Genomic DNA, 13,209 nt, shown 5'->3' with positions numbered 1-13,209 from the left:
CTATAGTTGTAAAAAAGAATTAAAAATGGCAGTTTTATGTTTTTATAAATATAAACTTTTATTGCAGTATGGAGATTTAGAAAAATACATTCACATAATTTCAGATAACAAACATATAATTCAAACTAAGATTAAAAAAAAAAAATTTACCATCAGTTTACTATTTGCCCATGACTTGTTTTTGGTATATGACATTAAAGTACTGAGGATACTTTTGCTGAAATGTCCATTCAAATTGATGGGATCATATTAGAACTACTAGTCTACTAGCATAGAGATGTATGATGCACTGATAGATGTGCACAGTGTGACTTGTCTGTGCGGCTGAAATGTGCTATTGTGGTCATGTATGACAGTGAGGAATTCGGCTCCTGTCACAAAAAGCTATAGACACACTTGACAAATGGGCTCCTCATTCTCTCGTCTTTCCCTCTTGACACCCAGCGAAGGTGCCAGCGAAGCTGACGGCAGTGATGGTAAAATCTCTGAAGCTATAGTGTCACTGCCTTCGCACCAATGCAAGAGCTACGGCCGAGTTTACTTTCAAAGTTATTCACAAAACAAAAGTAAAAGGCACTAGTGTCCAAAACGTTATGTCGCCATGCAAAAAGAAATTATTACAGTCTCCATTTTAAAGGTGAGACTATACTGTATAAAAACAGATTTGTCCTCTTATTCACTTTTAACATCCATCCCTTTGTTCCTAATATGTTTCCAAATCAAACACACTGTAGGTATTTGCATCTGGCTTTATAGAAAAATATCATTCGTGGTTAGTGAGATTTGGAAAGACACATCAAAATGAAACATAATATAATATTGTATCAGCATATCTAGTTAACATACAACTTGCTGCATTATACACATATGATGGACAATATGTGAACTGAGATTGTGACCTTTTGATCATTGTTCATGTCTTGGTCTGACAGCTTGATGAGGCTTTAAATCAGTCATTGCTGAAAAGTGTGCATCTGGTGAGGTGTGTCACATGTGACAAACCCTCCAACAAGAAGGCTGTTTAAAATATACATTGTAATGTCATTATAGTAGTGCAAATGCCAAAACAGATCAATGCCATTGTGTATTTTAAGGAGCAGAAAGGCACATTTGTCTTAACTCTACAATCATATTCCACACTCCTACTACATTTGGTATGATATAAAGCACAAAAGTAGGTTATGCAGTGACTTGAGGGGACATTCTGAGATTTTAAGGTGCTTTCTGAAGGACACTTTTTCCTAAATCAGCTACTTTCTGCGTCTAAAAACCTCCAGTTCTCTGCATGTTTGTGCAGTCCTTCAGTAAAGCTGTGCCCGTTTAACGGAGCATTTTCACAGAGACGTTCTCCCTCTTCCCCCTTTTGAATGACCTTTTTGGTTTGACCCAGATGACGCATTTAGTTTGGAGGAACATCCCGGTCATGTGACTCGAGGAATTCCAGCACCTGCTTCTGCAGATCAAATCCACTCAACAGGAAGTAGCAGGTGTTGTCTATAAAAATGCACATTTAAACAAGGCTCAAAGACATTCAGCCACTTCTGTTAACGCGTAACAGTCGTAATGTTTCTTACAAACAGGGCTTTTAAAACATCACATAGAGTTTTTTCTGTCTTCATGATAAACTGATAATACCCTTCCACAGGGTTTCTTTCTCTGAACAGAGTGCATCAAAAAGTCAACTGAACACAAATAATTTAAGATTTAAAAGAAATGCATTGTAAAAAAACAAAACAAAAACAACAAAAAAAAAAAAAACACGCACACACAAAAGTAAAAAGATTCACCATGTCGCTGCTCAGGCAAACATGAAGGAGGTTAAAGGTCAGCCATGTCCTCATCCATCTGCACTGTCTGTAGTTTGGCTAGCTCCTTCCCCTCCATGTCTCCACACATTGCCCGCACCATCTCATTCACACCTACCGAGCCATCCACCTTGTTTTCTGAAAGGTTCATGTAGTCACTGTTCATACCGGGCCCCATAAGGTGCCCCCGAACTTCGGGGCCCCCGAGGTACTCTGTGGGCTGAAGTTGGTGGCTGCTTGGGTCTGTTTGGGCCATCAGGGGTGTGCTGACAGTGAGTGTGGTGTACACCTCCGGCTCGGGGCCGGACGAGCTGACAGCTGTGACCTCTGTGGTCGAGGCAGGACCTTGGCTGGAGGGAACCTCTTCTGAGTTGGGGGAGGTGTAACCGATCTGACCGCTGGGGTCCAGGTGGAGCCCGTGATGGTATGATGAGTAGATACCTCCTTCCAGAGGCTCCTTCTTGATGCATGGCTGGCTGGTGTTGCTCATACTGTAGAGGACTGTGCTGTGGTGCAGGGACGTCATCTTGTCCTGCTGCTGGAACGAGTCGTCACTGGAGGAGCTCACTGCCACATTGTTCAGAGGCATGGTAGCTGTGGGAATAAAACAACATGTCAATACATATGGTATCTCTACCTCCACTAGATCCCAATCCCACTGTTGGAGCTCCTGTTCATTCCTTACCGTATTATATGTTTCATTTGCAACAGTCTCTGGCCTCAAAATTGCTGTTGTGTATCTCACACACTGTGCTATTTAAGTTTGACCCCATTGTGCCCCAGAGAATGAATGCAAAGACCTGCCAAAACTCAACAGCAAGCTGTAATTTTCTGTTTTTCCTTATTATTCATCCTGGTGTATATTCTCTGCTTTCTGTCAAAGTAAGTGCTCTAATGGCTTATTCCCTGTTAGAGCATTTCATGGCCTCTGATTGTCTGAAACATATTTCCCCCCCTCCCTGTTCTGCAAATCAAGAGTGTAGTGATGAAGAGTGATGGTGACTTCAGAACTTGTTTTTATTCATCTCTGGGGTTTTTGAAGGACCACCTCTTCTCTGTGTGTGTGTGGCCCTTCCCTGTTTATTCTGTTCTGTGTTATGTGTAGTATCAGCTCTTTGGGTGACAGCTCAAACACAGACAAACCATGCATATGACAAAGCAAAAATATATTGCGTGGATGTAGTATTAGCATGTGCTGACAAACAACCAGGGACAAGCAACATTACACTGAGGGCACATTACAGGAGGGCAAAGGTCAACCCTGACCTGCTCGTAAGCCCAGAGATATAATCAAATATCTCTCTTTTGTTATTTGTTATAGATTATAGTAATACTGTGGTATGTTGTATTGTATTTTTTTCAATAATGTAATACGATACTGTCCAGCAAATATGTATTTAATGACATGAAAACTGTCTCTAAATGTATAAACCTCATATTCCTATTATTACAATATATCTCCCACTGCATTTAAAACTTAGTGTGATTATTCATTGGATATAAATTTGATTGTGTTGTTTTCATCTTTACCTCTGAATGTTGCAACACATTTTTCATAAACATGCATATAAGCTGTTAAAAGAAATAATGTTAACAGATCATTTCTTGTACCCACCTTGTTGTGTGATAGTTGAGGCAGAGGAGACAGAGGAGAGCTGCAGCGGAGGAAGAACTACATCACTGTTGAGTAATGAGCTGCCATCGCTGTCAGAGACTCCACTTGGTACTTGGACCAGACTGTAGCTCCCCAGTGGCAGCGAACCTGACGAGGAGCTGAACGTGAGCACGGACGAGCCCCCGTTCTGGGCAGCCATGGTGTGTACCCCCTCCAGCTTTACCTCTGCTCCATTCACACAGCCAGAGTAGGAGGCATATTGCAGGCTGGAATCCTCAGCAGAGCTAACCAGTCCCTTCTCCTGCCCTGTTTGCATCTGCATGTCCCCTCCAGAGCCCCCCAGCAATACCCCTCCAGCTGACCTCAGAGGGTTGAAGGCCAGTGGCTGGATGCCCAGATTAAGCCCGTTGAAGAGGATGTTTCCAGATGTGTGGAGGTAAGATGAGCCACCATTGTGAAACACGGTGGAGGGGGTGTTACTGGTGGCTAGACTTCCATTGTAGAGACTGCCACTGTTGGATCCAGGGGGCATCTTGATGTCCCCGATCTGCTGGATGACCACCCCACTGTCCAGAGGCCCTGTTTGAATCCCATGGGTGATGACCCCATCTGAGGAATTGGAGAGGGGCCGGGGGGACAACTCCTCCTGGCCTTTACTAGACTCATCCTCTGTGCTGTGGTTTCCATCAGACTCACTGTAGAAAAGGAAAACCAGAAAGGTAAAAAACACAGAAAATAACAAAAGACAAATAAATTTTGGGGGCAAATTATTGTTGGAATGTAACTTTGAGTCAAACTTAAATAAGCCTGGAAAATGTGTATTTTTCTGATACACACAGTTATTTTTTTGAAAGAAGACACAATATAGACAACTATTACAGTTAGAAGCTATAAACTAGTATAATGGTGTTTATTTCCTTTCCTTTAGCCCAGACAGTCACATTTGTTGCAGCTCTATCACACAGCTTTAAAGAGAAGTCTGTGTTTGTGAATGTGTAGCCCTGTCTTACCTCATGGAGAGCTGCACTGACAACAACCAACCAGCGTCAACAACCATGCAACCATTTGGCGCAATAAATTCTGGTGTGACAAAATGCCAGTGCTGGTGGCATGACAGAACAAATGGCTGAAAGGATTTATCTGTCTGCCCCCCCCCCAGATTTGAAATGTAAAATTAAAACCCTAATTTTTCAAGTTTTAAGAAGCAGCTCTATTAAAAACAATGAACTATGGCTGTTCTGTTTTGTTTTATTAACCTCTTTTTAAAAAGACTGATTAAAACAGCTGCATCCCCCTCCTGCTCCAACTCCAACTCCCCCAACACACACACACACACACACATTCAAACATCTAACCCCCCCACTGCACTCACTCCAGAAAGACATAAAAAGGCTTTGTGACCAAGTTACGTTTGTCCAAAAACACAGAATATAAACAGAAAATATTAAACCACTGCTTCAGAATAATTTTAGTCGATTTAAAGGCAGACAGTATATGATGGTTTGTTTGTGCGTGTGCGCGCGAGTGTAAGAGCGTCCGTGCCAGCCCGATATCTATGTATGTATGTATGTATGTGTGTGTGTGAGTGAGTGAGTGAGTGAGAGAGAGAGAGAGAGAGAGAGAGGTCACCTCCACCAGGTGTGCGTCAGCTTTGTTCACAGAGAGGGAAACATGAAAGTCAGTCTGTTTGTGTGGAGGATTATAAAATGAAACGCAGGAGCTGATGGAGGCTCTGTGATCCTTTTTGGTCTTAGAGAGAAAAAAAAGTGATAATGAAAATGATTTATGTGCTGGGCTGGGGACACACGCACGCGAAAAGAGTGTATACGTGTGTGTGTGTGTGTTCGTGTATATATCTACATATAAGGGTTCGAGCGCATGTATACGCTCAGGTTAATGGACAAAAGAAGAAAATGAATGTAACTTTTCAAGCCACCTTTTGAATTGTTTCATCAAAGTGATCCCCTTTCCGTGTCTGACAGTCAAAGCACTGGAGTGTGTAAGTCACTGTGTTATTTAGCTGCTTATGGTTTCCATGCCCCTTAGCACCAACGCACTTGAAACCGGATCTGAATGGCAACCGCTTCATATTTCAAAACATTAAAAGCGTGGTCCAAACCCTTTTACGCATACTTTTTGGTTTCTTAATTCGAAGCTGTTAATGGTTCACTTTGTTAGGTTTTATAAGTGAGTCCGACGGGAGATTTTGAAATGGTCTACACTGAACTTAAGAGTGAATGGTAATTAACTAGGCGTCCTACCTCGAAAAAAAGCCTTTCAATTTCTTTTTAGAATTTAGATATTTAATGCGCTTTTAACGCAGCGTGCACTCAAAGTCGTGTTTTAATCATTTGGTTTATATGAAGTTTGGGATTGAAATACGACGATTGTTGCCTCACCTTTTAGATTGTGCTTCGGACGGGTTTCTGTCTCTCTGTCTCCGGTTTTTGAACCAGTTGCTGACCTGGGTCAAGGAAAGTCCTGTAATCTTGGCGAGATTTCTTTTCTCGGCAGGAGAGGGGTACCTATTCTGATTATACAGATCCTTCAGCGCATTCCGAGATCTCTCCTTAAAACAATACACAGTCTCCTCGCCGTCCCAGATAGTCCTGGGGAGAGGGTACTTTCTCCGGATCCGGTACTTGTCCACGGCGCCCAGTGGTCTTCCTCGTGCCTTCTCTGCCTCGGTGTATCGGGCCTTGTACCAAAGATCTTGCAGAAAGGTGTGGTTTGACGGACTAAAACTGTGGTTCTCCAAAATACTATACAGCTCCTGATACCGCGCCTGGTGGAAAGCAACAAGGGCTTGGGCTTTTAGGATGCTTTCGTTGCCGCGTAGCAGGTCACTCTGTGGCAGGGACCATAGGAACCTGGCCAGCCGGTCCACATTGCCTCCCTGCTGCAAAGCCTCGCAGACACACGCCACTTGCTCCGGGGAGAAAGCCAGAGAGGAAGCGGCGCTCACCAACAGCTCCGTGCGCACCGCGTCCGTGTTGGGAGTCGTGCGCTCCATGGACAACTCCGCCGCGTCCAGCGCCACAAGCTTGATGCACTCCCGCTTATCCACCTCCTTCACATTTTCCCTCTTGATGTCATTCGCTATTGTGACTTCTCCGGCAGAAGAAGAAGACATTTTTTTTGTTCGAGCCTTCCCTGGTAAAGTCACTCCTCCCAGCTCGATCAGGTTACCTCCTCGCCATGCGAACGCGATCGGATATCTGACAGCAGCTGTAAGCAGATATCTCTCTCCCCCTTTCTTTCCAACGTGACTTTTACTCTGCGGGGACTGGAGTGGGAAGGAGACACACTAGGGTCTATCTGCAGGAAAGCCACGCTATTGGCCGCCGTGGGCCCCATAAGGGAGGAGCAAACGGGACTCAGACGCGAATGTTTGGCTTCAAGCTGTCACTCATATAACTTCCAGTATATTCCCGTAGCTCACCTGTGCAAGGTGAGTGCTTTTGGGATCGTGGGAACGGGATATCCATAATATCTGTATTGTAAGGAGCTGGCTTTGCTGTATAGGTACGTAGAAACATTAAAAAAAAAAAGAAAAAAAAAAGACTTTTTATTCGAGGTATAGAAATCAAAAGTGAATGGTTGTCCATTCTGTCCCTCATTATCCCAGGCTGAAAGGGTTTTGACTGATTTAGACTAACGCACAAAACATTAAATACAACTTGACACTGAGCCTCGGTCTGTTAGGCATATGGCATATGTGCAACTCGTGTTTAAATACAAAATTTAATATGTTTATTTACTGTATATTTACGCGCCTGCACTGACTAGTGTCATCTCTATTTTTAGCCTTGAAAAGCAAATATTTTACAAGTGGGAAAAACTTTGAAACTTTCAGTACAGATGTCTATAAATATAAATATATACGGTGCTGATAGTGCGGGGTGCGAGTATTGTTCATATGTTTACCACAAGACACTCAAGTTTGCCAAAGTCAAGTCAAATTTGTTTATAAGAGTGCCATGCATTAAAATTTTACATATGTGTTTTAAAATCATATTCACATTTTCACATTCATGAGTAGCCTATTTAAAAAATCCCTTTGTTTGTTTTTTGCAGTTAAATTCTAAATAATGTAGATTGTCAATAGATCAATATGACACTTGGGTATTTAGTACCTGTGAGAAAACAGAGCAGTACAGCTGCTTCTGAGCAATGACTTTGAAAAGTCTGGATCTGAAATACAACTACTCAGGCAGCCCGGCTCTGGAGTGACTGCTACTATTTTATCATTAAAATAGTAACTCACACGTTTTCACTCTTCATCAGACACTGACAATAAGGTAAGAAGATAAATCACATAATGGATTAAACATCCCTATTGAATTATCTTCTCCAGCAGTTACACATTCAACTAGAAATATCTGATATCAGAAGCCCTGGGGAACATCACCTGTGTAGATTTTTAATTTTAATTATCCAGTTCATTGAGACATGCATTACAGATCATTTATGGAAGTAACCAGTACATGTAGCAGTTTTATACAGCCTTTCCAAATAGCGAAAATAAAAACAATTTTTTTTAACATGACCTCACCAGGGACTCCCTGGATGTACCTGCACCACTAAGCGCGACCACTAGGAACTGTTCTTATTAGTGCTGTTTCCTATCGGACAGCATTCTTTGCAACGCAGTGGTGCGGCACCGGGAAAGTGACAGTAGAGCTGGTTGTTGTTGACGTTTTTTTTTTTTTTTTTTCCCCCCCTCACGCACGCTTGTGGTTTTTGGGTTACACGCACAGGAATGGACGACCAGGGGTGTCCGCGATGCAAAACAACCAAGTACAGGAACCCGTCGCTGAAGCTGATGGTGAACGTCTGCGGTCACACGTTGTGAGTGTTTACACCTGACAGCTACACAGCGAAGCAACTTTCCCCACGACACGACGATGCTTTTGCTTCAGGTTGTGCCAAAAACACAGCCAGACACACAAGAAACCCGCGGTTGAGTCTTATTTTAAAGAACGTCTTACCTTTATCAGATATTTATATCGTCTTCTGCTTGGATGCTAAGGCACAATAACTTTATATTCTTCAGAGCTGTTAGCCGACAGCTAACTGTTTGGTGTGCACATAGTTATCACATATAGATGCTAAACTACAAATCCATATTTCTAATAAAATATAGTTTCCATACTGTCAGCTATGATTACTCACCAGAAAGATCCTGTAGCTTCAACCAGAGTTTAGTGCTGTACAACAAAACTGTAAATAAACATGGCAGCCAGTTAGCTCTTAAAATAATAATAATCACAATAATGATTATTATTATTTTTACAGCTTTACCTCAGTTTTAAAAATTAGCTGATTGTGGAGATAGTATCAGATACTGGAAGTGGTCAGTCATGGAAATATGACACAGTTCACACCCAGTCCAAACACTAACCTCAACACCGTCATCTCTAAACCTAACCTGAGCCATCTCTAAGCTGATTCCTGATACCCACTTTTAACTTAACAGTCCCCTGTTGTTGCTCTGGTTTGCTGGATCAGTTACAGCATATATACTTGTAACACTGGTGGATTCATAAGTGCTGGAAACATCCTGAAAAATGCCCATCACAGCTCACTGAAAGCATTTGCATTAGATTTACAGTAATATCAAATGTGTTATTTGTTGTTTAAATGGCTTGAAGAATTAATCCTCTTTGTTGTTTCACTGCTGTTTGATAGTGCGTCCTCTTTATGTCAGTGCTGGATAAAACCGTTTGCTATGCATTTTCCAGTATTTAACCTTGTCATCTATTTAAAAACCTGGTCATTTAAATGAAGGGGACATGTTCTCAGTGAGCACCGTGCAGTGGCCGTGGTAACCTGATGCAAGCGTTTTTTCGACCGTCTGTTTATTGACCGTGCCATCAGGAAGTGGCCGTGCTTTGTCATCAGGTCAGCGAGCTCATAACTCACCGCCTCTGTCTGGACGCAGGGATACACACAGAAAATTAAAATGATTCTGCAATGAAGCAATTTGGAGAGATGTCCTAGCTCAGGTCACCTTGGATTTGTTCCTTAGATCCGGCGCCATGATAAATTTATACTCCGTTTGGAAACTTCCGTGTTCTCAAACTATATTAGTGTTTTCATCACTGATGTAATTTGGCTTTTTGTTTGCAGCTTAACTCACTGGGCAGTATGTGGATCTATACTCTAGACTGAGTATTGTGTTTCAATTTACTCATTTGCCAATCAGCAGCTTAAGGCTGAAACAAGGAAGAATATGAAATGTGACATTAATAATAAAATAAAAAACAAATAATATGGAAAATATCATATAAACATTTTCTGTGATTATACTGTCAATAAATATAGTATTGAAGTCCTTAAAATAAAATTAAAAAATCTACGTATTGTAATCTGTCCAGATTCATCTTATCATTTATTTTTTTATAGTCAAATATACCATAACAACTGTTAACAGTCTAAGAAGTAACACCAATCATCCCATCTGTTTACATGATATGTGGTGTTGTTTGTTGATGTTCAACTTAACTCAGTAATGAATAGTTTATTAATCACTTTATCAGTCATCCCCCACAGCTGAAAATCATAACGCTTTTGGTATAAATGACCTACTGATTAATCAGTATTCAGCTGCTTTTTCTTTTTTCTTTTCTTTCTATCTTTGGAATAAATGTCATGGATAACAGGTTTTGCTTATTGGACTGCTGGACACTATAATAGTTTTTGTGAATATCATTTCAACGATTGATCGCTTTGTTGCAAAAAATGATTGTTAATTGAAGCAAAGGCGTAATCGGTTGGACTCTCTGCACTGGTATATTTATTTAAATGTCTTTTGACTGGCCATTCCAGTCTAGGCTGACCAGTCTTCCTGAGCTTCTCCACTTCTAGCATGCAATCTAAATTTAAACCCCACCACGGCACATTTTGTATCCTTGTCACTGAGGGCGTTTGATGGGTGTTATTTATTTCCTCTGCATAATGTCACCAGGTCCATGTCCTTTGGCATTTGACACTGTGCTCACAGGCAGGCACAAACAATGTGGGGTTGGACATTTTGAGTTTGAAAGGATAGACACATGTCTTTAAGTAGAAGCTTGTTTACTGTTCCTGATCGTTGTCTGTACTGCAATGATATACAAGTAGTAAAGTAGGAAAAGTCTTCCCGGGCGTTCAGGGTTTCAGACGTAAAAGCTCTGTTCATTTTCTCCATAGATACTTCCAAGGCTAAGATGGACATTAAATACTCTTGGTTGAGTAATTGGTACAAAGGGTTCGTGTACTTACAAACTTAAAGGAATAGACTGAGCGTTAGATGAGAAGATCAATATCGCCATAACTGCAGTCAGGAGATGATTAGCCTAGCTTAGCATAAAGGCTGGAAGAAGAGGGAAACAGATAGCAATTCTTCATTTCAATTTCTCCATGGATTAAACAAACAAAATATGATGTTCATTCATGGGTTTTTTGGGAGGCTCCAGCAGATCCTCGTGACCCTAAATAGGAATAAGTGGGTATAGATGATGGATGGATGATTTTTTTTCAGGATCAGTTCTTTTTAACCTTTTAATAGAGCCAAGGTAGCTGTTTTTTTATTGCTAGTCTTTATGCCATGCTAAGCTAACTGTGTCCTGGCTGTAGCTTTATTTTTGCATTAACATACAAACATGCGTTCTCACTGTGTGTTTGCATAATCTTGTGAAAATGATCATTATTAAAAGAAATTCATATTTATAGTGGAGAAAATATGTATGCAGCCTGCACATCTGTACACTAGATCTATGGTATATATTTTTTTAGGATCACACAAACATGTGCTAGAATTCTGTGTAAGCAATCATACTGTTGGGCCTCAGCAATTTTTGACTGTGGTACTGCAGGTATTGTAGGTCACATGGCAGGACAGTGCGTCATAGTCAGTTTAAATTTGACACAAAGCTGCTATGTTCTCTGTGAACTCAGTCATAGGCTTTGTGAAAGTCCCGTGACAATTCTTTGTGACACAAACTGGTGAATCCAGCTCCTGTCTGCACTTTTTTTTTTTGCGCAATGGGGGAGGCAAAGATACAGGCACTGTCACCAAGGGGTGGTGGTTAGTGGCAGCAATGGTGAAGACTCTTTGCTGAGCCAGGCCCCTGTTTTCCCTACTCTTACCTCCCCCCTCCCATGACCTGCTGACAGCTGCAGATTTAAGAGATAGGAGCCTGGAGCTCAGAGCAGGACAGGTGAGAGCAGGAGGAGTCAGTCACTCAACGACATCAACCATGAGACAAAAAGATGGAAAGCTGCAAGAGCTCTGTGTGTTTACTTAAATGTCTGTTCCATATGCCAAGGAGTATAGTGTAGCCTTAGCAAGAGATTTCTGAGTCCATGTTTGATTGCAGTTTGCAACAGGCACAAAATCTGAAAGCTGTCACCATAGAGAGGGCTCTCATCAGAAGAAAGATGGTAAATTGACTCTGAAAGCCCCCTCCCTCCCTTTTTAGACGGTCACCTCTTTGCTCTAGAGTTAGACAGGATTTCCCCTATGGAGAGTTCTGTTGTGTGGTCCATTTGTGGGGCAGGGGGCAAGCTACGCCCTACTTCTTGCCCCATGTTGATGAATGGGCTCTTTGTGGGCCTGTGGAAACAGGCTGTATCCCTCCATCTACCTCCATATGGCCAGGCCTATACATCTACTGTAGCCTGGGGCCACAGTGAACATCTGTCTCTCCCAGAGTGCACTTGAGCTGTGTGCTCCTCTGAAGCACCAACTGGACAACGCAGATGTTTCTGTCCGTCGTCCAGCTTTCATTTTTATTTTGTTGCTATCTAAGCCAAGCTGAAGTGTCATGCTTGTAAGATAGTTCCCTGCAGTGCTTCATTTGTTTTAGATATCTGTGTATTGCAGTGTTGTGAAAGCTTGGTGTCATACTTGGCAGTTTGGTCTTGTTTGACCCATATCCAAGATGCTATGCATAAACAGCCAAATCCCATGGCTCTGCAGTTTCTCCTTTAAACTGTTTTTTGTTTTGAATCCTGCTGATGAAGTGAAATGTCCGACACGATGACTCCGTCCTGATTCTTGTAATAAGCTTCATCTCCAGCGGGTTTCTCACCATGCACCAGTCTCTCAAGCCAGGTCGCTGACTTTTGGAAAGAAATGACTCAACCATGCCACCAATGACGCACAGTGAAAGACTTTCCCCCCCCTCAACTTTACTATGTTTCATGAAAACTTTCAAAAGCAGATAATGACATTTAGAAACCAGATGTTATCCGTTGGGGCGAAAGGTGGTCACATTCAGGAAGGTGAATTCTTGTTGAAATAAAGCTCCACAGAGATTTAATTAAAAGAGCGCGCTGTGCAAACGTTTATCCAGGCTCTCCAACCCATCAGGGGAGATTTAGCAACATTCCCATTGTCTTCAGTGTCTTCTCCTCTCTTGAGTGTGACTGATGGGTAAACACCTACCTGCCCACCTGTGTGATTGATGGCCGAGCTCAGGGTTGTGCCCTCAGGTAGGTCTGCAGCTTGGTTGCTGAGGATTTGTGATAGTGCAGGAAATAAGCCTTCCTGTAGGAACGTGGGCTTTACCTGAAAGTCGACATTATCTGGAGAGTGTTTCTGCCTTTTTTTTTTTTTTTTAGTCCAGTGCTGGTGACTGTTTGCCTGAACTGTGACTCACTGTGGCTTATAGGAACCAAAAGCTGTCTGAGAAACTCATCATGACTGTGCTGTACTGCTACAGTCATGATGTCTTGGAAAGTATTTGTATCCATTAAACAGATTTATAGCAGATACTCTGATCAATAACTGCTTAGATTCCC

At 42.0% G+C, this 13,209-nt stretch overlaps 3 protein-coding genes across 4 annotated transcripts in view; 2 read left to right on the top strand and 1 right to left on the bottom strand.

Annotated features, from left to right (window-relative positions):
- ppm1aa (protein phosphatase, Mg2+/Mn2+ dependent, 1Aa) overlaps positions 1-3,546 on the top strand; it is a 64,588-nt gene extending 61,042 nt beyond the window's left edge. The window contains exon 9 of the transcript XR_003296052.2: positions 3,436-3,546. The gene's annotated coding sequence lies outside the window, so the exon portion shown is untranslated. The remainder of the gene's footprint in view (positions 1-3,435) is intronic.
- On the bottom strand, positions 62-6,690 carry six4a (SIX homeobox 4a). The gene is made up of 3 exons (XM_026312772.1): positions 5,820-6,690; positions 3,421-4,115; positions 62-2,399 (listed from the first exon to the last, which is right to left on the bottom strand). The coding sequence occupies exons 1-3, from the start codon at positions 6,551-6,553 to the stop codon at positions 1,819-1,821; spliced, it is 2,010 nt and encodes a 669-aa protein (XP_026168557.1). The 5' UTR covers positions 6,554-6,690; the 3' UTR covers positions 62-1,818.
- A 43-nt stretch (positions 6,691-6,733) lies between these two features.
- Positions 6,734-13,209, top strand: part of mnat1 (MNAT1 component of CDK activating kinase) — a 31,439-nt gene continuing 24,963 nt past the window's right edge. The window contains exons 1-2 of one of the 2 annotated variants that reach the window (XM_026313764.1): positions 6,734-6,871; positions 8,181-8,271. In XM_026313764.1, the coding sequence (XP_026169549.1) occupies positions 8,183-8,271 (89 nt within the window). In that variant the 5' untranslated portion in view covers positions 6,734-6,871; positions 8,181-8,182. Of the gene's footprint in view, positions 6,872-6,912; positions 6,946-8,180; positions 8,272-13,209 lie in introns of those variants that run through there. The other variant, XM_026313810.1, reaches the window with a different exon arrangement.

This window comes from Mastacembelus armatus, chromosome 22, assembly GCF_900324485.2.
Source record: "Mastacembelus armatus chromosome 22, fMasArm1.2, whole genome shotgun sequence".
Lineage (NCBI taxonomy): Eukaryota > Metazoa > Chordata > Actinopteri > Synbranchiformes > Mastacembelidae > Mastacembelus > Mastacembelus armatus.
The sequence above is the reverse complement of the archived record's forward strand: the minus strand, read 5'-3'. Positions and strand labels throughout refer to the sequence as shown.

What these genes read in the sequence shown, in the direction of transcription:
- six4a (XM_026312772.1), bottom strand. Translation starts at nt 6,553, where the DNA reads ATGTCTTCTTCTTCTGCCGGAGAAGTCACAATAGCGAATGACATCAAG. An exon ending in TCCGAAGCACAATCTAAAAG is followed by an intron (nt 4,116 to 5,819) that starts GTGAGGCAACAA and finishes CCTTTTCTACAG; the next exon opens with TGAGTCTGATGGAAACCACA. An exon ending in CTCAACTATCACACAACAAG is followed by an intron (nt 2,400 to 3,420) that starts GTGGGTACAAGA and finishes TTATTCCCACAG; the next exon opens with CTACCATGCCTCTGAACAAT.